Source organism: Bubalus bubalis, chromosome 5 (genome assembly GCF_019923935.1).
Source record: "Bubalus bubalis isolate 160015118507 breed Murrah chromosome 5, NDDB_SH_1, whole genome shotgun sequence".
Classification (NCBI taxonomy): Eukaryota; Metazoa; Chordata; class Mammalia; order Artiodactyla; family Bovidae; genus Bubalus; species Bubalus bubalis.
Genome location: NC_059161.1, coordinates 17,108,849 through 17,131,061, shown reverse-complemented (window position 1 = coordinate 17,131,061; position 22,213 = coordinate 17,108,849). Strand labels below are relative to the sequence as shown.

Below are 22,213 nucleotides of genomic sequence, written 5' to 3'. Positions count from 1 at the left end.
TTCACTTTTTTCCAACTCTGCCCTTTTTGTATTTTTCCTCCCTTTTCTTCATTCCCTTTAGTGTTCTCTGCCTCCTCTGCACTGCTTAGTATTGCTGGAAAATTCAGAACTAAAGACACCTGATGCTTTAATAGATTAGGGCCCAAAAATAGGCTTCTGGAAGGCTTGGTATATTTTTCCCTTTTAAGCTTCAGAGGGGTTTGCAGAGCTGGGTCTTCCCGCTGAGTTACTGACCTTACAGTATGTGCTGTTTTCTCTTTCTAGTACCTATAACTACCTGGGAAAAAAGACAAAGCAGATGTTGGAGGCTTTTGAACGAAAGGACTTCTCTTCGGCTCTGAACCATCAGGTTAGCTTTCTTTTTCCCTCCTTAGAAATCACAGCCTTTTTTCTTTCCCACTTGAGAATTCTTATTCTCTCTCATCAGCATTCCTACCATGCCTGCCCTCTTTAAAATTGCCCAGCTGCTTCTTTCTGTATTTCCTGTCTTTTTTTTTTTTGTTTAAAACCAAATCTGCCCCATTGTCCACACTCCCTACATGTCTAATCAGGACAGGCCCCATACGGGAATGACTCCTTTCTGTTCCTCCTAGAAATGATCTTATTTTTAATCTACATTCAAAGTGTTTTTATGACTGTGAAATAATAGTGATGGGTTTCTGGATAAGTGACCACATGCCATCCCCTTGAGAACTTCACACTTGAGTCACCAGAGTATATAAAGAAGCTATGAAGCTGGTGACCCAAAAACAGGAGACTTTATCCAAAATCAGAGCAGGTCAATCTCCTTTGCCCTGGAAATGTTGCTGAGAACTTTATCCACCAGGCAGGAAACAAGAGCTGAGTAGGTGATGCAAAAGGAAGACACCAACTTTGAAACAGGAAGAGAAAAGCATCAGGAACTGGTGTGTCTCAGGGAATACCCCTGGGGGAAATGGTGGCTGCTGTTAATGTTACAGGGAGGATAGCCTCGCTGTCTAGAGAAGGAAGAAACTACCAAAGGCTAGAACCAGTCACAGGAGCTGGTAGTGTGTATACTTTAGGTAAACAGAATAAGTTGGAAAGAAAGAGTCAGCACAACAGAGTAACTTCTGGAGGCCCTAAGAGGTCTAGGAACTTTCAGGATCATAAAAGTGACCAAGAGAAGTAGCAAAAAACAAAAATGAGTGGGAATGAAAGGCATAAGGAAGATCAGAGCAGGTGGTTGGTTCCAGTAAGCTCAGATAAGGGATCTTTTGAATAGGACAGGCCACCATCCTGTCCTAAGAATGGACTCATTGGAAAAGACCCTGATGCTGGGCAAGATTGAAGGCAAGAGGAGAAGGGAAGGCCAGAAGATGAGATGGTTGGAAGGCATCACCGACTTGATGGACATTAAGTGTGAGCAAGCTCCGAGAATTAGTGATGGACAGGGAAGCCTGGCGTGCTGCAGTCCATGGGGTTGCAAAGAGTCAGACAGGACTGAGCGACTGAACTGAACTGGCCACCATCAGGGCAAATCAGGAATTACAGAGAAGTCACAAAGCATCCTGAAGGTTAGAGGGGGTGACCTGAGCTCTAACCAAGAAGAGAACAGGGGGAAGCAGTTGCCAAAGAGTGATTAAATACGTCCCTCCTTTGATTTCCCTGGTGGCCCATTCCTTAGGAATCTACCTCGCAACACAGGGGGCATGGGTTAGATCCTTGGTTGGGGAGCTAAGATCCCACATGCCACAGAGCAACTAAACCCTCGTGCTGCAACTGCTGAGCCTATGCCACAGGGAAATAGCCAAAGATGCAAAGAAGACCCTGCGTGCTGCAACTCAGACCCAACGCAGCCAAATTAATTAGTTAATTAAAAAAAATACATCCTTAGCCTTTAGCCCTGAATGTTGAGCCAGCCTAAATCTACTTCCTACTTAAAGTTTAGAACAGCTTATTTAATATTCATCTTTGTTCAGCCTCTGACCAGGTGAGGCTGAAAGCGGGAACGCTGTAAGGACTTAGGAGGCTATGTCACCTAGATTAAGCATTGGCAGGATGTTGGTTTTAAACTAAGGCATGAAGTCTGAATTGTGCAGACTCATGCCATCTCTTTTCATTTATAATTTTCTTCTTTCTAAGTTTCCCAGAAAAAAAGTATTTCTGAAAATTTCAACCTGTTCTGAGCTGAATGGTGGGAAAATCATAGAATGGTGTAAACCATGAAATGGATGCGAGATGGACCCTTTCATTTAGTGGTTTCTTTTGTGGGTTGACTCAGCTTCCATCTCCATCCCATTTTTTCTTTTAGTCCTACTCAAATAAATCATCTCATTTAAAACATTATTGGGAAGGAGTTTAGTTCATCACATTCTATTTTTTCTTACAGAAAGCCAGTGTGAGTGGGTCTCATTTACTTATTTGTTAATATACCAAGGGCTGAACTGAATACATGATTTCAGTAAAGCTGGTCTCTGCCCTAAAGGAGTTTGTAGTCAAGTGAAGAAACAAACAAGTAAAAAGTTAGGGCTACACTTACTCATTCTCATAGATTTAAATGCCATCCATTATATTTACAAAGTGAAATAATGCATATACAAAGCTATTCCTTATAACATTGTTTATAATAGCACAAGATGGAAACAGCTCACATATCCACTCAAGGAGACAGTTAAATACGTTGTTGTTGTTTAGTCACTCTTTTATGACCCCATGGACTTCTCTGTCCATAGGGTTTTCCAGGCAAGAATACTGGAGTAGGTTGCCATTTCCTCCTGCAGGGGATCTTTCCGACCCAGGGATCGAGCCCATGTCTCCTGCATTGGCAGGTGGCTTCTTTACCACTGAGCCACCTGCGAAGCCCAAAAGACAGCTGGGCACAGCCTAAAGGGAAAGGTCCCACCGCTATGTTTGAGTTTTTTAATGGATCTATTTACAGCCCTTTAAAAGTTTTATATGCACAGATGTGAAGAGATCTCTATGATATATTAAGTGTAAGAAAAAAACAACAACAAAGTAGAGACTTTGGGGTTTTTTTATTTTTTTATATATTTAATTTTATTATGAGTAGCCAACATTATTAATGAATGGTTTGATTAAATTATTTCCACTGAGCACCAAGCTAAGACAAGGTTGGATAGTATGATAGTGAATAGGAAATAAAAGCTTAAAAGAGAAGCAAAATAGAGACTTTTGAACGTAATGTGCCATAGTTTGTCAGGAAAAAAAGAACATATGCATATACATTCTTGGTATTCAAATTTTATTCTGCATTGAATTTTTTGTTGCTTGTATACAATTGATTAAGGGCTTCCCAGGTGCCACAGTGGTTAAGAATCCACCTTGCAATGCAGGAGATGCAAGAGGCACTGGTTCAGTCCCAGGGTGGGGAAGATCCCCTTTAGTAGGAAATGGCAACCCACTTTAGTATTCTTGCCTGGAAAAATTCCCATGGACAGAGGCACCTGCCAACCTACAGTCCATGAAATCACAGAGTCAGACATGACTGAATGACTAAGCATGCACACACACACATACAATTGAGTAAAACAACATAAAAAGCAAATGTTATTGAAAATGCATCTCTATTGAAAATAATGAGATGGATGGGGATTTCTTCTTTTTAAGAAATGCTTCATGAATTTGTGGATGAATATCCTTTAATGCTAGAATGAGTTATAGTTCGGCATCAATACTATTTCTGGTTTTTGTTTTTATAGAAATAAGTGCTGTGAAAGCATGATCATATATATTAGTAGATACGAATGGAAGAAACCTTAGTATAAGCAGTGTCAGTTCTTTGAGCAGTTTTTGAGTCATATGCCACACATCACAGAATGCTTGATCATTTAATGATTTTCAACTGACAATGTGAATCACAACATTAAAAGCAACATTGAAAGGAAAAAACTGAAAACCGTATGATCTTTAAGAGGACTTGTTATTCATTAATTAGAGGAATCACTCTGTCAGCTCTCTTTGTGGATGCCAATACCAACATTTGATTTGCTCCTTTGATTCCAAGAGGTGTCCCAAGGCAGTGATATAGGAGGTATGTCTTTATTTTTTCAAAAGTAGGAGAAGGACTGTGAAAAGGAAAATGGAAAAGGACAATCTACACCTCCATTATGTGTGAATCCTCTCTCTGATCAATTTTAGAAATAGCACTTATGGAATTTGAGTATCTAGAAGTTGATTTCCATAAATCAGCCTTGGCCAAGTGTCCCCAAGGTGTCTTGGAAAGTAATCCAGAAGTTAGAACACCCCAATTTGGAAACAACTACACTAGCTGGTAAGCTTACCTAGGTAGCCTAGATGGGTAGAGATTGCCTTCCCCACCCTAACTCTGTATGGAACAGTTCCTTCCTTGGAGCTTCTTTTCTTCATGGGCTCGATTCATAAAGCTTATATATACAGAAAGATCTTACGTTATCCGAGATGGATCTCAACCATCCTCACTTGGCTGTTTTTCTCCATTCGGTCAGACCTACAGAAAAATAAGATGTGTGGACCTTTGGTTTGAGGTTTCTGTAATTTGACCTCCAAATTCTTTAAATTGTTACCACGGTTCAGTAATACTGACTGTAGATTTGTTTGTTTCTTTCCAGTTTTGTATTCAGAGATTTATCAACTTTGTGGTCAAACTAGGTAAGTTTCCCTCTTTGTCTGGTACTCGGGAGGGTTTGGAGGCTTCCCAGGTGGCACAGTGATAAAGAATCCACCTGCCAATGCAGGAGATGCAAGAGACTTGGGTTCGATCCTGGGTTGGGAAGATCCCCTGGAGTAGGAAATGGCAACCCCGCTCCAGTATTCTTGCCTGGAAAAAAATCCCCTGGACAGAGGAGCCTGGCAGGCTACATTCCATGGGGTCGCAAAGAGTTAAACACGACTGAGCAGCTGAACACACAACGCTGGAAGAGTTTCAGAGAAAGTAATGAGGGACTTTCATCACTTTCTCCGAGGGTTCAATAAGAACACCTTTTAATCAGTTGTAAACAAGGTTCTATCCCTAATGCTAACTTTCAGAGCCAATCCTATAAAACGGTGAAGTAAACCCAGTTGGAAGATCTTGACACCCTTCTGCAAACCTCTCTTCTCCATCTTAGCACTTTACTCACCTTCTTACTCTGTGCACACACCATTTTTTACCCCTTTTCTTCTAAACCATCAGTACTCCCTCCCTTCCCTTGCCTCTGCTCCTTAAAATTCTACTACCACACTATAGCTGATTTCAGCCTAAGTATTTGGAAGCAAGCAGCTTGAATATGTGACTGATTGACAGCTCTCCCAAGAGTATTTGCAATTTAAAAGTTTATTAACACAAGTAAGCTTGAATGGATAGAGGTTTGAATAATATGACAATGTAAAGTTTGAGGGAAATACCCTGAATCTGAGTAGAGAAACCTCTCCACAGTCTCCGAAGTCTTATCCACAACAAATGACAAATGCCACCATTCACTCCACTTCTGCAAGAACTTGGCCCTTCCTGAGAACCTGGGTCAAGTCCAGGAAAAGTTTTAGGTTTTTTTCTTGGCAGACCTCCTTCCTTCCTTTCAGAGCCTTTCTGCCTCTTCCTGGCAAGTCCTCCCAAGCCCTAAGCACCTATTATGTATTCTGTCCTTCGTTCTCATGGGTTTTCAGCCAGCTCTCTTTATCCTTCAAAGACAATGCTTCCCATTTGCTTTTCCACTTCGATGATTTTGGTCATATTTGTGTGCCACCAGTACTAATGGATTGGCCACAAAGTTCGTTCTGGGTTTTCCATAACTAGAAGGAACTTTCTGGCCCACCCAACATTGTTAGCTAGTATTCTTCCCTTGTCCTAAGCAATACTTTTCACAAAATACCAAAATGGGTTGGTATATGTTCCTAAGGTGCATAAAAGTAGATATTGAACTACTACTAGGTTTTCCAGTTTTTAAAGAACTAAACGTTTACCTGTATGTCTAAGATCACTTTGCATACCAGCAGCGATACTGCAAAGAAGGGTTTTTCTTCCAGTTTTATTGAGATAAATTTGACATACAGCATGCATAACTCTGTTTCTGTCTTTGTTTATTTTTTGTATTTAAGATTCCACTAATATAGTGCCTTTTTCTATCTGACTTATTTCAATTTCATTTAGTTCAATACCCTCTAGGTCCATCTGTTATAAGCTGCAAGCTTTCATTCTTTTTTCAGTTTCAGTTTCAGTTCAGTCGCTCAGTCATGTCCGACTCTTTGCAACCCCATGAACCGCAGCATGCCAGGCCTCCCTGTCCGTCACCAACTCCCGGAGTCCACCCAAACCCATGTCCATCGAGTCGGTGATGCCATCCAACAGTCTCATCCTCTGTCGTTCCCTTCTCCTCCTGCCCTCAATCTTTCCCAGAATCAGGGTCTTTTCAAATGAGTCAGCACCTCACATCAGGTGGCCAAAGTATTGGAGTTTCAGCTTCAGCATCAGTCCTTCCAATGAATATTCAGGACTGATTTCCTTTAGGATGGACTGGTTGGATATCCTTGCAGTCCAAGGGACTCTCATTCCATTGTATATAAGAGCGACTTAATAAATATGATAGCCTTATCATGAAGGTAGCTCTCCCTCTCCCACCATTCATAATAAGAATAGGAGGGTCACTTTGCATTTAGCAAAGTATATTCTATGTATTTAGCCAAGCTAGTATTTTCCTTCCCAATGCTCAATTGTTACTGACTGTAACTAAGTTAGCTTAGGAAAAGAAAATTACTGCTCATACCTTTAATCTAAGAGCAATAGCCAGTTAAGAAAACAAATATCTTCCTGTGCCATATTCTTGTTTATTTCCTTAGACCTACCTTCAAAATCACTAATATTATCTTCAGCTGTTTTCTACAATTTCATCTCACTGGTTATATATTTTTCATTTCCATTTTATTTCTTTTTGGTTATTTCTTCCAAATGATCCCATTCTTTATATGTCCTTCTCTTACTATGGCTTCTATTCTTAAATATTTTTATCTCTGTGGAATCTCTTTCAGAATTTTGTGTCATCTTTTCTCGGGATGTGAAATTTGTGAGTTGTGTATTTGCTGGTTCTTTGCAGCTTCTTTTCCCTCGTGTGCTTTATAACTTTTAACTCTGAATTCATCTTCAGAGACAATTGTTTCCTGGGAATTCATTGTCCTCCAGGTTGTGAGGTGTCTTATCAAGTGATTTTATATCTGCCTCTGCAAACACTTCAGTCACTTCAGTTTCATCAGTTCTAACCAAGTCTTTAGGTATATTTTTTAGTATGGTTCCTGTACTAAGCACATAATATAGATCCAGCATTTATATATGGCACAGGCGTGGGATTTCTTTTACTTCCTTTTCCAGCCATGGACTTCCCTGGTGACTCAGATGGTAAAGCATCTGCCTATAGTGCAGGAGACCCAGGTTCAATCCTTGGGTCAGGAAGATCTCCTGGAGAAGGAAATGGCAACCCACTCCAGTATTCTTACCTGGAAAATCCCATGGACGGAGGAGCCTGGTAGGGCTACAGTCCATGTGATCGCAAAGAGTCGGACACGACTGAGCGACTTCACTTTCACTTTCCTTTCCAGCCACAGCCCTGGCAGAAGTCAGGCTCCCTTGCCTCTTAGGAGAGTTTTTCTTTGTTTGTTTAGTTTTGTATTGTTTTTTTCTATTGCTTTTCATAAAAGACTGACTACCAACTTTATACTGGGAGTTTTAATTCCACTTCCTTGCTGTATACAGACTGAAGGCTTTATCTTGCATTGCAACCCTAATCTAAAACACCAGCACTGAGTCATAAACTATTACCTTAATTAGTGCGTTTCTCAGGGACTTCTTAGATATGCTGAAACTAAATTCTGTCTTAGTAATGAAGTCCTCTATCTTTCAATCCACAGCGGTACATCCCTGAATCAGATTATCCTCATGGACCATTGGCTGCAGCATCTCCCTACCACTTTGACCTCTTTATTCCTGATACCTCTTGTCCCTCTTTCTTGCTTTTGAGGTTGACTTTAAGTCTCACTTTGTTTTATTTTATAATTTATCAATTTGTTAAAAAAGCTTCCAGCATTTGCATATGTTCAGAGCAGCCCTAGGGATTTCCTAAGGGGCTTCCCAGGTGGCGCTAGTGGTAAAGAACCTGCCTGCCAGTGGGGGTAGACACTAAGAGACCCAGGTTCAGCCCCTGGGTCAGGAAGATCTCCTGGAGAGGGCATGGCAACCCACCCAGTATTCTTGCCTGGAGAATCAGTCCCATGGACAGAGGAGCCTGGTGGGCTGTAGTCCATAGGGTCCCACAGACATGGACACAACTGAGGCCACTGAGCATGCATGCAGGGACTTCCTGCATCTGCTCGATCTGCCATATTGACAGAAATACCCCATTTTTTAGTTCCATTTTATCCTGTCCTAGGAATCACTGTAAGAATATGATCTCTTCTCTGGAATGTTTGTGGCAAAGTGGAACATCCCAGCCATGTTTCCTGTTTATTTTTCCTAGGTTTTGGAGTGTCGCAGACCAAAGCCATCATGACCCTTGTCTCCGGGATTCCAATGGGCCCACCCCGTCTTCCACTACAGAAAGCCTCCAGGGAGTTTACTGATAATGCAGAAGCTAAACTGAAAAGCCTAGATTTCCTTTCTTGCACTGATTTAAAGGATGGAAATATGGAAGCTTGTAGCTAGTGTCTATCAAATCAGGGTGTGTACATTGAAATACAATGCACCTTGAATACAGCATTTATTTCTCAAAGACTTTTTAGATGAGCTTGAACTCAACCTTCCTAGCAAATGAAATCTTACAGCAGTCAACAAGTATTTAAATACCTACTATGATCTTTTAAAAGTTTTTATTTGTGAAAGGGCAAAAACTTCAAAAGGAGTCATAGCCCTAAATCATTCAATATTTCACAAGATTTTTGTAGAGAAATTTTTGCATATGTGGATGAGATCAAATCAAGAGGAAAACTGTACTTGATTAATTCCATTTGCCTTCAGGAGCTCCCGTTATCTTAATTCCTGGTTCTTAATTCTATTTTAAAGTTTTCTAATTTTAAACTACTACAATATACTTTCATTTTAATAAATATTCATTTGTAATCTAGGATAACTCTGAGTGATTGCATTTAGGCAAATATTCTAACTGTAATGCCAATTACAATACATCTAACAATGTAACTCAACTATGCACAACTATTAACATAGCAGCAAGGTCCGATGCTGTAAAGAGCAATATCGCATAGGAATCTGGAATGTCAGGTCCATGAATCAAGGCAAATTGGAAGTGGTCAAACAAGAGATGGCAAGAGTGAATGTCGACATTCTAGGAATCAGCGAACTGAAATGGACTGGAATGGGTGAATTTAACTCAGATGACCATTATATCTACTACTGCAGGCAGGAATCCCTCAGAAGAAATGGAGTGGCCATCATGGTCAACAAAAGAGTCCGAAATGCAGTACTTGGATGCAATCTCAAAAACAACAGAATGATCTCTGTTCGTTTCCAAGGCAAACCATTCAATATTACAGTAATCCAAGTCTATGCCCCAACCAGTAACGCTGAAGAAGCTGAAGTTGAACGGTTCTATGAAGACCTACAAGACCTTTTAGAACTAACACCCAAAAAAGATGTCCTTTTCATTATAGGGGACTGGAATGCAAAAGTAGGAAGTCAAGAAACACCTGGAGTAACAGGTAAATTTGGCCTTGGAATACGGAATGAAGCAGGGCAAAGACTAATAGAGTTTTGCCAAGAAAATGCACTGGTCATAACAAACACCGTCTTCCAACAACACAAGAGAAGACTATACATGGACATCACCAGATGGTCAACACTGAAATCAGATTGATTATATTCTTTGCAGCCAAAGATGGAGAACCTCTATACAGTCAGCAAAAACAAGACCAGGAGCTGACTGTGGCTCAGACAATGAACTCCTTATTGCCAAATTCAGACTTAAATTGAAGAAAGTAGGGAAAACCACTAGACCATTCAGGTATGACCTAAATCAAATCCCTTATGATTATACAGTGGAAGTGAGAAATAGATTTAAGGGCCTAGATTTGATAGATAGAGTGCCTGATGAACTATGGAATGAGGTTCGTGACATTGTACAGGAAACAGGGATCAAGACCATTCCCATAGAAAAGAAATGAAAAAAGCAAAATGGCTGTCTGGGGAGGCCTTACAAATAGCTGTGAAAAGAAGAGAAGTGAAAAGCAAAGGAGAAAAGGAAAGATATAAACATCTGAATGCAGAGTTCCAAAGAATAGCAAGAAGAGATAAGAAAGCCTTCTTCAGCGATCAATGCAAAGAAATAGAGGAAAACAACGGAATGGGAAAGACTAGGGATCTCTTCAAGAAAATCAGAGATACCAAAGGAACATTTCATGCAAAGATGAGCTCGATAAAGGACAGAAATGGTATGGACCTAACAGAAGCAGAAGATATTAAGAAGAGATGGCAAGAATACACAGAAGAACTGTACAAAAAAGATCTTCACAACCCAGATAATCACGATGGTGTGATCACTGACCTACAGCCAGACATCCTGGAATGTGAAGTCAAGTGGGCCTTAGGAAGCATCACTACGAACAAAGCTAGTGGAGGTGATGGAATTCCAGTTGAGCTATTTCAAATCCTGAAAGATGATGCTGTGAAAGTGCTGCACTCAATATGCCAGCAAATTTGGAAAACTCAGCAGTGGCCACAGGACTGGAAAAGGTCAGTTTTCATTCCAATCCCAAAGAAAGGCAATGCCAAAGAATGCTCAAACTACCACACAATTGCACTCATCTCACACACTAGTAAAGTATGCTGAAAATTCTCCAAGCCAGGCTTCAGCAATATGTGAACCGTGAACTTCCTGATGTTCAAGCTGGTTTTAGAAAAGGCAGAGGAACCAGAGATCAAATTGCCAACATCCACTGGATCATGGAAAAAGCAAGAGAGTTCGAGAAGAACGTCTATTTCTGCTTTATTGACTATGCCAAAGCCTTTGACTGTGTGGATCACAATAAACTGTGGAAAATTCTGAAAGAGGTGGGAATACCAGAACACCTGATCTGCCTCTTGAGAAATTTGTATGCAGGTCAGGAAGCAACAGTTAGAACTGGACATGGAACAACAGACTGGTTCCAAATAGGAAAAGGAGTACGTCAAGGCTGTATATTGTCACCCTGCTTATTTAACTTCTGTGCAGAGTACATCATGAGAAATGCTGGACTGGAAGAAACACAAGCTGAAATCCAGATTGCCGGGAGAAATATCAATAACCTCAGATATGCAGATGACACCACCCTTATGGCAGAAAGTGAAGAGGAACTGAAAAGCCTCTTGATGAAAGTGAAAGTGGAGAGTGAAAAAGTTGGCTTAAAACTCAGCATTCAGAAAACAAAGATCATGGCATCCAGTCCCACCACTTCATGGGAAATAGATGGGGAAACAGTGGAAACAGTGTCAGATTTTATTTTTCTGGGTTCCAAAATCACTGCAGATGGTGACTGCAGCCATGAAATTAAAAGACGCTTACTCCTTGGAAGGAAAGTTATGACCAACCTAGATGGCATATTCAAAAGCAGAGACATTACTTTGCCAACAGAGGTTCGTCTAGTCAAGGCTATGGTTTTTCCTGTGGTCATGTATGGATGTGAGAGTTGGACTGTGAAGAAGGCTGAGCACCGAAGAATTGATGCTTTTGAACTGTGGTGTTGGAGAAGACTTTTGAGAGTCCCTTGAACTGCAAGGAGATCCAACCAGTCCATTCTGAAGGAGATCAGCCCTGGGATTTCTTTGGAAGGAATGATGCTAAAGCTGAAACTCCAGTACTTTGGCCACCTCATGCGAAGAGTTGACTCACTGGAAAAGACTCTGATGCTGGGAGGAATTGGGGGCAGGAGGAGAAGGGGACGACAGAGGATGAGATGGCTGGATGGCATCACTGACTCGATGGACGTGAGTCTGAGTGAACTCCGGGAGTTGGTGATGGACAGGGAGGCCTGGCGTGCTGCGATTCATGGGGTCGCAAAGAGTTGGACACGACTGAGCGACTGATCTGATCTGATCACTTGGCTGCTCGGTCTAACTCAGTATATCTGCTTTCAGATTAATTACAGTGTCACAGTTTTCCCTGAAAACTTTGGGTTAGGTGAAGACTTGCTTAAGTTACTATAACTAAAGGGCTATTTGGGTGGTTTTCACATAACAAAGGGGAGGCCTTCCGCAAAGATGAATTCATGTCTCTACTTGCTGCTGTAGAGAACTTCCTAAAGCTCAGAGTTTCACAGAACCAAAGATCTCTCTGCTCTGGGCACTGCAACTTCCTCCTTTCCTCACTGCGGGGAAAGTGTCCCCCACAGTGCACTGAAGTATTGGCAGTGAAAACCAGAGTCCCTTCTGCAGTGAGCCCAGTGGCTACTTACTTTCATTTTCCAGTTGCATTTTCAAGCAGTCACTTTTCAGTGATAAAAGGTTTAGGGAGGACCCAAAGGTCTCACTTTAACTTTCTCTACGCACCCTCTTTACTTTTTTCTTTCTCTGGAATGTATAACTGGCTGCTCAGCCTCTGTAACAAACCCAGGTGTGTGGTTTCTAGCAACAAAGTCTGTTGATGGTTAATCCTTAATGATTTTAAACTTGATTATCCAATCTAGTAACTACCTAGGGTTTTATTTTGTTTCCTGTCTGATTAGTCTGCAGAGGAGAAGTGTTTGAAATTCATATCAGTTTACACTGTTTTTAATTTTTTTTTAATTAACAAGAAAACTTGTTCAAATGAGAATTTGAAATGACCAATGGACTCAGTTATCTTTGCCAACCCTTTTAAAAATTGGTCCGGTAGGTAACAGTTGTTATATTTATGTCTCGTCACTGCTTTTACCGACTCAATGGACATGAATTTGAGCAAACTCCAGGATATAGTGGAGGACAGAGGAGCCTGGCATGCCGCAGTCCATGGGGTTACAAAGAGTCAGATATGACTTAGTGACTGAACAACAACACTCCTTTTTTGCCCAGGAATAACACATACTGTTTTCTCATATTTCTGTCTTCTTTAGGAATAAGATACCTGAATTAGAAATCGAACCACAGTTGCTTATGTGAGCTTATATTCTACCTCATTGAAACTTCTCTGTATAGCTGTTAACTTCCTAAAAGAAGACAAGTGAGGTTTTTTGTTAGTGTTTGTTTCTGAGGACGTCATATCCCTATTTAATGATACTAAGGCCAAATTAATTTTTCAATGAAAATAAATGCTGGATATCTACTAAGCAAAGAGCTCTGTTTTTCTTTTTTTGCTCATCTGAAATTAGCACTTGGAGAGCTTTTAACATGATTAATGAGATCTTGTGAACACAAAGAGAAAGATGATGGTTAAACAAATGACCAAGGCTGAGTTTAAACTTTGTTATGTTGTTGTTGTTTTTAATAATTTTCATTTTATTTCTTATTTTTGGCTGTGCTGGGTCTTTGCTGCTTTGCACATGCTTTCTCTAGTTGCAGTAGGGGCTACTCTCTGTTGTGCTGCATGGGCTTTTCGTTTCAGTGCTATCTCTTGTTGCAGAGCACAGGTTCTAGGCATCCAGGCTCAGTAGTTGTGGAGCACAGGCTTAGTTGCTCCGAGGCCATGCGAAATCTTCCTGGACCAGAGATTGAACCTGTGTCTCCTGCATTGGCAGACAGATTCTTTACCACTGAGCCACCAGGGAACCCCTCAACGTGTGTGTTCTTTATACACCAGAGAGAAACATTGCATTGCTGCTAAACCACTAACTCAATAGCTGGCAAAATAAAGTTGAAAATGATACAAAACCCAAGCAGTGATATAGAAATTTGCATTTATTATCATCAGAGATCAGATCACAGTTCCACTCTCAGATTTTTTCCTAGGTTGCAAACTTTTGACTGTGCTTCTAACAGTAGCAGATGGGGAATGGAAAATATCTACGACTCTTGAATGACCCATGTATCACTGTTTGGAACAGAGGCAAATACAATAAGAGAATGCCTTTTGCTAAGTGACTTTAGAGGAACAAGCAAGTCAAAGAGACATAGATTTTAAAAGTTACCATCACTGAAAGATTTGAAGTATTTATGGGGCTTCCTTATATGTGCAGTACATCATGAGAAACACTGGGCTGGATGAAGCACAAGCTGGAATCAAGATTGCCAGGAGTAATATCAATAACCTCAGATATGCAGATGACACCACCCTTATGGCAGAAAGCGAAGAAGAATTAGAGCCTCTTGATGAAAGTGAAAGGGGAGAATGAAAAAGTTGGCTTAAAACTCACCATTCAGAAAACGAAGATCATGGCATCTGGTCCCATCACTTCATGGCAAATAGATGGGGAAACAGTGGAAATAGTGTCAGACTTTATTTTTGGGGGCTCCAAAATCACTGCAGATGGTGACTGCAGCCATGAAATTAAAAGACGCTTACTCCTTGGAAGGAAAGTTATGACCAACCTAGACAGCATACTAAAAAGCAGAGACATTACTTTGCCAACAAAGGTCCATCTAGTCAAGGCTATGGTTTTTCCTGTGGTCATGTATGGATGTGAGAGTTGGACTGTGAAGAAGGCTGAGCACCAAAGAATTGATGCTTTTGAACTGTGGTGTTGGAGAAGACCCTTGAGAGTCCCTTGGACTGCAAGGAGATCCAGCCAGTCCGTCCTAAAAGAAATCAGTCCTGAAAATTCATTGGAAGGACTGATGTTGAAGCTGAAACTCCAATACTTTGGCCACCTGATGCAAAGAACTGATTCATTGGAAAAGACCCTAATGCTGGGAAAGATTGAAGGCAGGAGGAGAAGGGGATGACAGAGGATGAGATGGTTGGATGGCATCACTGACTCAATGGACATGAGTTTGAATAAAGTCTGGCAGTTGGTGATGGACAGGGAGGCCTGGCGTGCTGCTGTCCTTGAGGTCGAAAAGAGGTGGACATGACTGAGCAGCTGAACTGGACTGAACTGAACTGAATGTGTTTGTGGGCTGGGAAGGTATGTGACATGACTTTTTGTTTTAAAAATGTCACTCTTGAAGCGGTGTGATGAGTAGATTAAAAGACAGACTGGGAACAGGGAAACCATTAGGTGGCCTATTGCAATAGGTAACCAGTGGTGGAGACTCAAACTAAGGAAGTGGCAGCAGTGATGGAGGGGAGGCAGTGGAATAAAAGATATTTAGAAAAAAGAATCAACAGAAACTAGATACGGAAGATACAACTGGCACTCTGTATCTGCAGGATATCTCTGTATCCAAGGATTCAATCAAATACAGAAGAAAAATATTGGGAAAAAAAATTCCAGAAGGTTCCAAAAAGCAAAACTTGAATATGCCACATACTGGTAACTACATAACATTTACATTGTATTTACAACTATTTGCATAGCACATACATTGTAGTTATTAGAAATCTAGAGATGATTAAAATATACAGAAGTATATCCTATAGGTTTTATGCAAATACTGTGCCATTTATTTAGAGACTGGTGAGTCTCCATAGATTGGTATCTGGGAGGGTCCTGGGACCAATCCCCTATGGATACTAAGGGACAATTGCACTTGTATTTGTTATTTATTTCATGTAACAAATCACCCATAAATGTAACAGTTTAACATTGGAAACATTAACTCATGTAGTTTCTGAGGGTTAGGAATCTAGAAGCAGCTTAACTGGGTGATTCTGGTACAAAGTCTTTGAAAAAATTGCAGTCAAGCCATTGGCTAGAGCTTTATTCCTCTCAAGGTTGAACTGGAGCCAAAGAACTCACTTCTGGGTTCACTTACATAGCTGGGCAGGCCTCTGTTCCTTGCTGGCTGTTGGCCAGAGACTTCAGTTTCTCATGACACTATGGCAGCTTTCTTACTCCAGAAAGATCTGAGAGAGTGATCTGAAAGATAGAGATGGCACACAAGTGAGCCAAAACTCAAAACAGAAGCCACAGTCTTTTAAAGCAATCTCAGAAGTGGCTTACTATCCCATTCCGTGTGCTTTAGTCAAAAAGACCAGTCCTAGTAACAGTGTAGGATGGGACTACACAGGGTTCATATGCCAGAAGGAAAGGATGGTTGTTGGCCATATGGAAGGCTGCCTACTCCAATGATAAAAGAATCAGGATTGAGACCCGAGACTCAAAAGCCTGGGGAACGTTAAGGAGAGAGGTTCACCAAGCATTTACATATGATCTGAAGTTCAAAAGAAAGTTTGGATAGGAGATTGAAGTTTAGAGGGTATTCACACATAGATGGTAGTGGAAAGCATGTAAGATAGTCCAGGCAGATGAGTGCTGAGAACAGAACCTGGGCATGACTGGCATTTGATGCGCTTACAGAGGGAGCTTCATAGGAGTCTGAGATGGAGGGATTGGAGACATGGGAGCAGAGCTGTGCTCGGAGGAACTCCAAAAGCCTCAAATGTGAGGGGTGGTGATGTTCAGAGAAGATCTGCTTCAGAAGTTTCTTTCTCAGAGGAGAATGTTAAAGCTCAGAGGGAAATGGGCAGTTGGCAGATGTCACCAGTCCCCAAAGGACCAGGGTCTTTCAGTTACCCCTGGAGTCATCTTGCAAGCGTGGAAAGCCCTGGAACCTCAGAAGTTGAGTACCATGTGAGGTTCCATTCCCAATCACCTTGTCACTGAGCCCCAGGCTCAGGACACAGGCTCTCTAGGGCAGCTCAGAAGTAGTACAACTCACCATCGCCTGCCTAAGCTGCAGGGCAGGAGGCTGGAGCTGAAAGACTAGCATCTAATTCACCCCTGGTTCAAGGGAAGGGAAGGTTAAACACAGGGCAGCTGAAGGATTTGCCCGGACCAAGGCCAGAGGTGAGCTGATAAATGGTTAACAATTGACTGGCAGAAGATTGGGTGGGGGGGTAGGGGTGGGGTGTAGCATTTGCCTAATTCCATGGTCTAAATATTCTCACCATGGGATGAGGATCAAGATGACAAACTAAGAAGATAACAGAGCTTACTTCCCTCCGCAAATGTTACCGAGTCCAAGTCTGCTTGCTGCACAACAGGCCAATGATCAGGAGACAAGGTGTTGAGGCAAGGCGTAGCGATTTTACTCAGAAAACCAGGCATCCGAGAAGGTGGCGGACTAGAGTCCAAGACATCTTACGGGGTCTGGATGCTAGCTTCTTTTATAGAACAGAGGAGAGAAGGTGAGGAAGTAAAGTGAAAAGGCAGTAAGTCTTGCAAAGTATCTCCTTTGTACAGCCTCCATTAGGGAAAGTGTTAATTCCTTTTTTTTCTGCAGCCATTCACAGGTGGACAGGGTCAGGATGTTTCCCTATGAGCTGAATAAAGACACTTTAACATTCTGGCAGAGGGGCAGGTGTTCCCCGAGGCCACGATGTACGCTTATAACTTCAGGCAGCATCTTCTTAGTGATTATAGAAACAAAAGCAATGGAAAGCAAAGGTTAGAGTAAAAGAAACAGATGGAACAGGGAATCAGATTTTATTCTTCCCTGTTACTCAAATGAGTCAAAAATACATCTACACGTGGAACAACTGTTATGGAAAACTAACTGAAAACTGGCAGAAAAACTAAACAACTAAGGCTGCAAGAAAGACTCCCATATAATTGGGAAGAAAAGCTTGGAGTGGAGACCTGTGACCTTGGGAGGGGACAAGGGGTAATGGGGAATCACACAGGTGGCCCTGGGGAGTGAGCAGGTGAAGCCACAGACTGGGCACCCCAGTCCCGGGGTCCTGCCCGGAACAGACAAGCCCCTTTGGCTGCTTGGAGGACCACTAGGACAGATAAAGAAGCTGGGGAAGCCTAGATTCCATTCATGAGGAGTGTGCAGGTACTGGTCTGCCATCAGACAGGGTGGAAAGAAATCTGCCCTAGTGGTTGCTTCTTTGCTGCTATCCCTAATCTGAGCTGGCTTCCCTGATGTTTCAGGTGGTAAAGAATCCACCTGCCAATGCAAGAGACCAGGGTTTAATCCATGGGTTGGGAAGATCCCCTGGAGAAAGAAATACAATTCACTCCAGTATTCTTGCCTGGAGAATTCCATGGACAGAGGAACCTGGCAGGCTACAGTTCATGGGGTTGCAAAGAGTCAGACATGACTGAGCAATTAACACTAGTCTGAGCTAAGAGAACACCCCAGCCCCACATACTCCACAGCACAGCTTGGCAATGAACCTAGTGCCCGGGACCTGGGAAAGACTTGATCTAAAAATGCAGAGGCAATCCAGGGGCCTGGGGTGTGGTCTGGGTGGGGCAACAGTAGCCGTTGTTGGCGCTCACTCAAATGGTGCCACTGAAGCCCAACCAGATTTCTGACAGCAGCATGGTCACTTAAAACCACCATGACTCCTGGTCGCGACCTGGTGAATGCTCTGGCCCACTCACTCCATACCACAGCTTTGCATTTATATGGGATGGCTGCAACACGGGATAAGACATGACTCTGGGCTGCTTCTGAGCAGAGCCACAGATACCTACACAGGCAGCACACACAAGCCTTTCTTACTCCACCACTCCCCCGCTTTGAGGCAAAGGCTCCAGTATGGGGAGAAGTAAAGATATACACACTTCGGGGCGGTAAAGAATCCACCTGCAGTGCAGGAGACCCCGGTTCGATTCCTGGGTCGGGAAGATCCGCTGGAGAAGGGCTAGGCTACCCACTCTAGTATTCTTGGGCTTCTCAACTGGTAAAGAATCCGCCTGCAACACGGGAGACTTGGGTTTGATTCCTGGGTTGGGAAGATCCCCTGGAGAAGGGAAAGGCTACCCACTCCAGTATTCTGGCCTGGAGAATTCCATGGACTGTATAGGCCATGGGGTCGCAAAGAGTCAGATGTGACTGAGCGACTTCCACTTCACTTCAATAAAAAACTTCAAAGATATAAACTTAAACGGAGCAAAGCCAGCCAGAGTCCAACCCCCAGGGCTTTGGCTCGAGCAACTCAGGAGAACACTGCCAGTGTGGTGATAGCCACTGTGCAGAGCGCAAGTCCCATCTCACACCCTGCACAGGCTCTAGCTACTTCACACCAACGACGACCCCCTTTATCAAGGTGATGGTGGCAGGCCCACCCTGAGAAAAGATGTGGCTGCTGTCACATCAAATCCAGCGCTCACATCAAAGACACTGGGCACACAGTCTATATAGGGATGGTCCCACAAACAAACACCTATTCAAGACCACAAGATAACTTTCACCTAAATTTATAGACACAGAGAAATGTAAGTAAAATGAAAAGACAAGAACTACTCTCAACTGAAAGAACAAGAGACAGTCTCCAAGAAAATGATGAAACAGATATATGTAATCCATCTACCAGACTATATGAGTTCAAAACATTGGTAATAAAAATGCTGTGTTCTTTATCTACAAGAAAACACCTGTAATCCATTTATGCTAGTTGGGTTTCCCTTATCATAAAATGAACAAAACAAAACAAAACCCTGCTGGTTTAAGTACCCTTGTAATGCAAGTTCGTGTGCCTGACAGTGAGGCCAAACAAACTGAAGAGTCGGAGTTTTGCAGCAGAGAAAAGTTTATTGCAAGGTCATTCAAGGAGACAGGAAGCTTATGCCTTAAAAGCCCTGAGCTCTGCAAAGCACTTTTACAAACCAGATGGGAGGGGGCGGTCTGCGATCAGCTTGTCACAATTCTCTGATTGGCTGATGGTGAGGGTGGTGTCACAGGGTTTAAAAAAATTGGTCCTTAGGCTCCAATTGACTCATGGTCATAATATCTTCCATTTGCTGGAGAGAGGAGGTTTTTACATCTGCAAAGCAACTCAGGAAATGTACAGCAAACAGTATTGTCTAGGTACTTCAGAGAGGAGCTTTGGGGGAACATTTTGGGGAAGGCCTGTCCCTGGAAGCTCCCATGGCGTCCTGCTCGGTTACACCCTGAAAGAGACAAAGAAACAAAAGATTAAGGTGTTTTCCTGAATGGTTTTGTTTTTAGTTGAAGACAGCAAACCCATGAGGAAAATAAGATTGAGTAAATGCTGTGTTATTCTAATCATAGGAGAAATACTAAAACAAGGGATTAACCACAGTGAGCTAGAAGAGTTAGGAAAAAAACTTAAGTGAAAGAGGTGAAAAATAAGGATGGTAGGTATGATGGGGTCAGATAATTGATTAGTCTGGGTTCTCTGGAACAATCCCAACTTGAAATATTCTGTACTATTGACTCTGTGGGAAGCACTAGAGTTCAAAAATTTAAGTGACTAATAAATAGTTAACAATACAAATTATTCCAAAGACTGAAGACAAAAGGATATCCAATTTGAGATAAAACCACCTTACAGTTTTTAATCTATTCATTTTAGTAAGCATGTGATACGTACCCCAGTTGTAGCAGGGAAAAACCAGTTCTGACTCCACTTTGGAACTATTTGACTTGCTTTTAGTTGCTTTTGTTATTATAATCATACATAATGGCCTGCCTCGGAGAATCCTGCCCCTCTGCCTGTTTAAGTGTCTTTGTTCAAGAACCCTGTCGATCTGTAGATGGCAGGAAGGAAATGAACACATCCCTGTTTGAGGCTTCTCTTTCTAGGAGACAGTTGCAAGATTAATGGCCTTTCTACTTTGTTTCTTCACCTCCCCCAATCTTGAGTCATTTGTCTGCCATCTTCTTGACCAGTCAGCTCGGAACATAAAGTCATATTCCTTGCTTCAGCCCTTCCTCTCCGATTCATTGGCCTGTCCATGTAGCGGGCAGAGTATGCTTGGACTCTGTTAACACAGTGAGTGGCCTGAGCGAGCCAGGCAGAGTTCCTGCCTTCATGGAAATTATTTCTCTTAGGAGACATTCCTGTTAAGAGTATTTGAATGACTACTACTGTTAAGAGTATGTTGAATGTTCAACAGTATCTGTTGAACACCTACTGTGTGTCAGGAACACACAATAAGCCCACTTCACACGGTGTCTAGTTTAACTACCCTAACAGGCCTCTGCGGAGAAGGCAATGGCACCCCACTCCAGTACTCTTGCCTGGAAAATCCCATGGATGGAGGAGCCTGGTAGGCTGCAGTCCATGGGGTCGCTAAGAGGCGGACACGACTGAGCGACTTCACTTTCGCTTTTCACTTTCATGCATTGGAGAAGGAAATGGCAACCCACTCCAGTGTTCTTGCCTGGAGAATCCCAGGGACGGGGGAGCCTGGTAGGCTGCCGTCTATGGGGTCGCACAGAGTCGGACACGACTGAAGCGACTTAGCAGCAGCAGCAGCAGCAACAAGCCTGCCTGGTAGTTCACCAGGAAAAGAACTCGCCTAGCAATGCAGGTGACACCGGTTCCATCCCTGGGTCCGGAGAAGGAAATGCAACCCACTCCAGTATTCTGGCCTGGGAAATCCCATGGACAGAGGAGCTTGGCGGGCTACCGTCCAAGGTATCGCAAAGAGTCGGAGAAGACTTAGGAACTAAAACAAAACCCCTATAAATTTAGCACCTAACATTTCAGTTCTGTCTTGGAAGGGCACCTCATCTACCACAGGTCCCTATGACAAAAGCTGCAAAACATTTTGATACATTAAAATGCTACCGGGCCCCCCAAGTCCCCCAAACTTTCAAACAGGAAGTGGCTCTGCTACAGAAAAAAGCCAGGCCGGGACCGCGGGCGCCATTGGCAGCCCCATCTCCCAGGCGACCAGAAACTAACGGCCGCTACGTAGCCGCAGCCCCGCCCTCCCCTCGCGGCGGCGTGGGCCGCTCCCCGCCCCCAGCTCGCTTTCTGCGCACGCGCAGAGCGCTGGCCCCGCCCCCTGGCGCCGCGATCGCAGCCATTTCGCAGCCGCTTTCTTGCAAGTTGCGGTTCGCTCTACCGGTGTCCGTCGCTAAAGGCCGGTGCTACGGACGGTCCTAAGAGGGCTGTGCTCTCGGGCACCAGGAAGGCAGACGAGGGTAAGGGGAAAACGGCCTTGTGGTTTTCGTTGGGCCGGCGTGGGCCCCGCGGCTCTGCAGCCGGGCTTTGTTTGCTGGCACGGGCGGTGGCGGCTTGGAGTGGGGGTGGGGAGCCGCCCCGCCGGGTTCCCGGATTTCGGGCTGCGAGCTGTCCGCCGCGCTGTGCTGCCGGTGGGGTCGGGGGAGCCGCATTGTTGCCATGCTTGTTCGCGCAGCCTTTCCCGGCCGGGTCTGCTTAACGGCCAGGCCGCACTTCCTCCTCCGGCCTAGCGCGGCGGAGCGGCTCTCGCCGCAGAGGGGAAGGTGGGGGAGGGGTGAGCCCGCCGAGGCGCCGCGCTCGTCTTAGGGCCCTTCGGTCCTTCAAGCCGCACAGAACGGGCTGTT

The 22,213-nt window shown here is 43.3% G+C and overlaps 2 protein-coding genes across 3 annotated transcripts in view; both read left to right on the top strand.

Annotated features, from left to right (window-relative positions):
• NPL (N-acetylneuraminate pyruvate lyase) overlaps nt 1–9,041 on the top strand; it is a 39,011-nt gene extending 29,970 nt beyond the window's left edge. For both annotated transcript variants that reach the window (XM_006048627.4, XM_044942749.2), the window contains exons 10-12: nt 265–349; nt 4,569–4,608; nt 8,439–9,041. In XM_006048627.4, coding sequence (XP_006048689.1) covers nt 265–349; nt 4,569–4,608; nt 8,439–8,623 — 310 coding nt within the window. In that variant the 3' untranslated portion in view covers nt 8,624–9,041. The remainder of the gene's footprint in view (nt 1–264; nt 350–4,568; nt 4,609–8,438) is intronic.
• A 12,633-nt stretch (nt 9,042–21,674) lies between these two features.
• Nucleotides 21,675–22,213, top strand: part of DHX9 (DExH-box helicase 9) — a 43,436-nt gene continuing 42,897 nt past the window's right edge. Inside the window, exon 1 of the mRNA XM_006048631.3 lies at nt 21,675–21,829. The gene's annotated coding sequence lies outside the window, so the exon portion shown is untranslated. The remainder of the gene's footprint in view (nt 21,830–22,213) is intronic.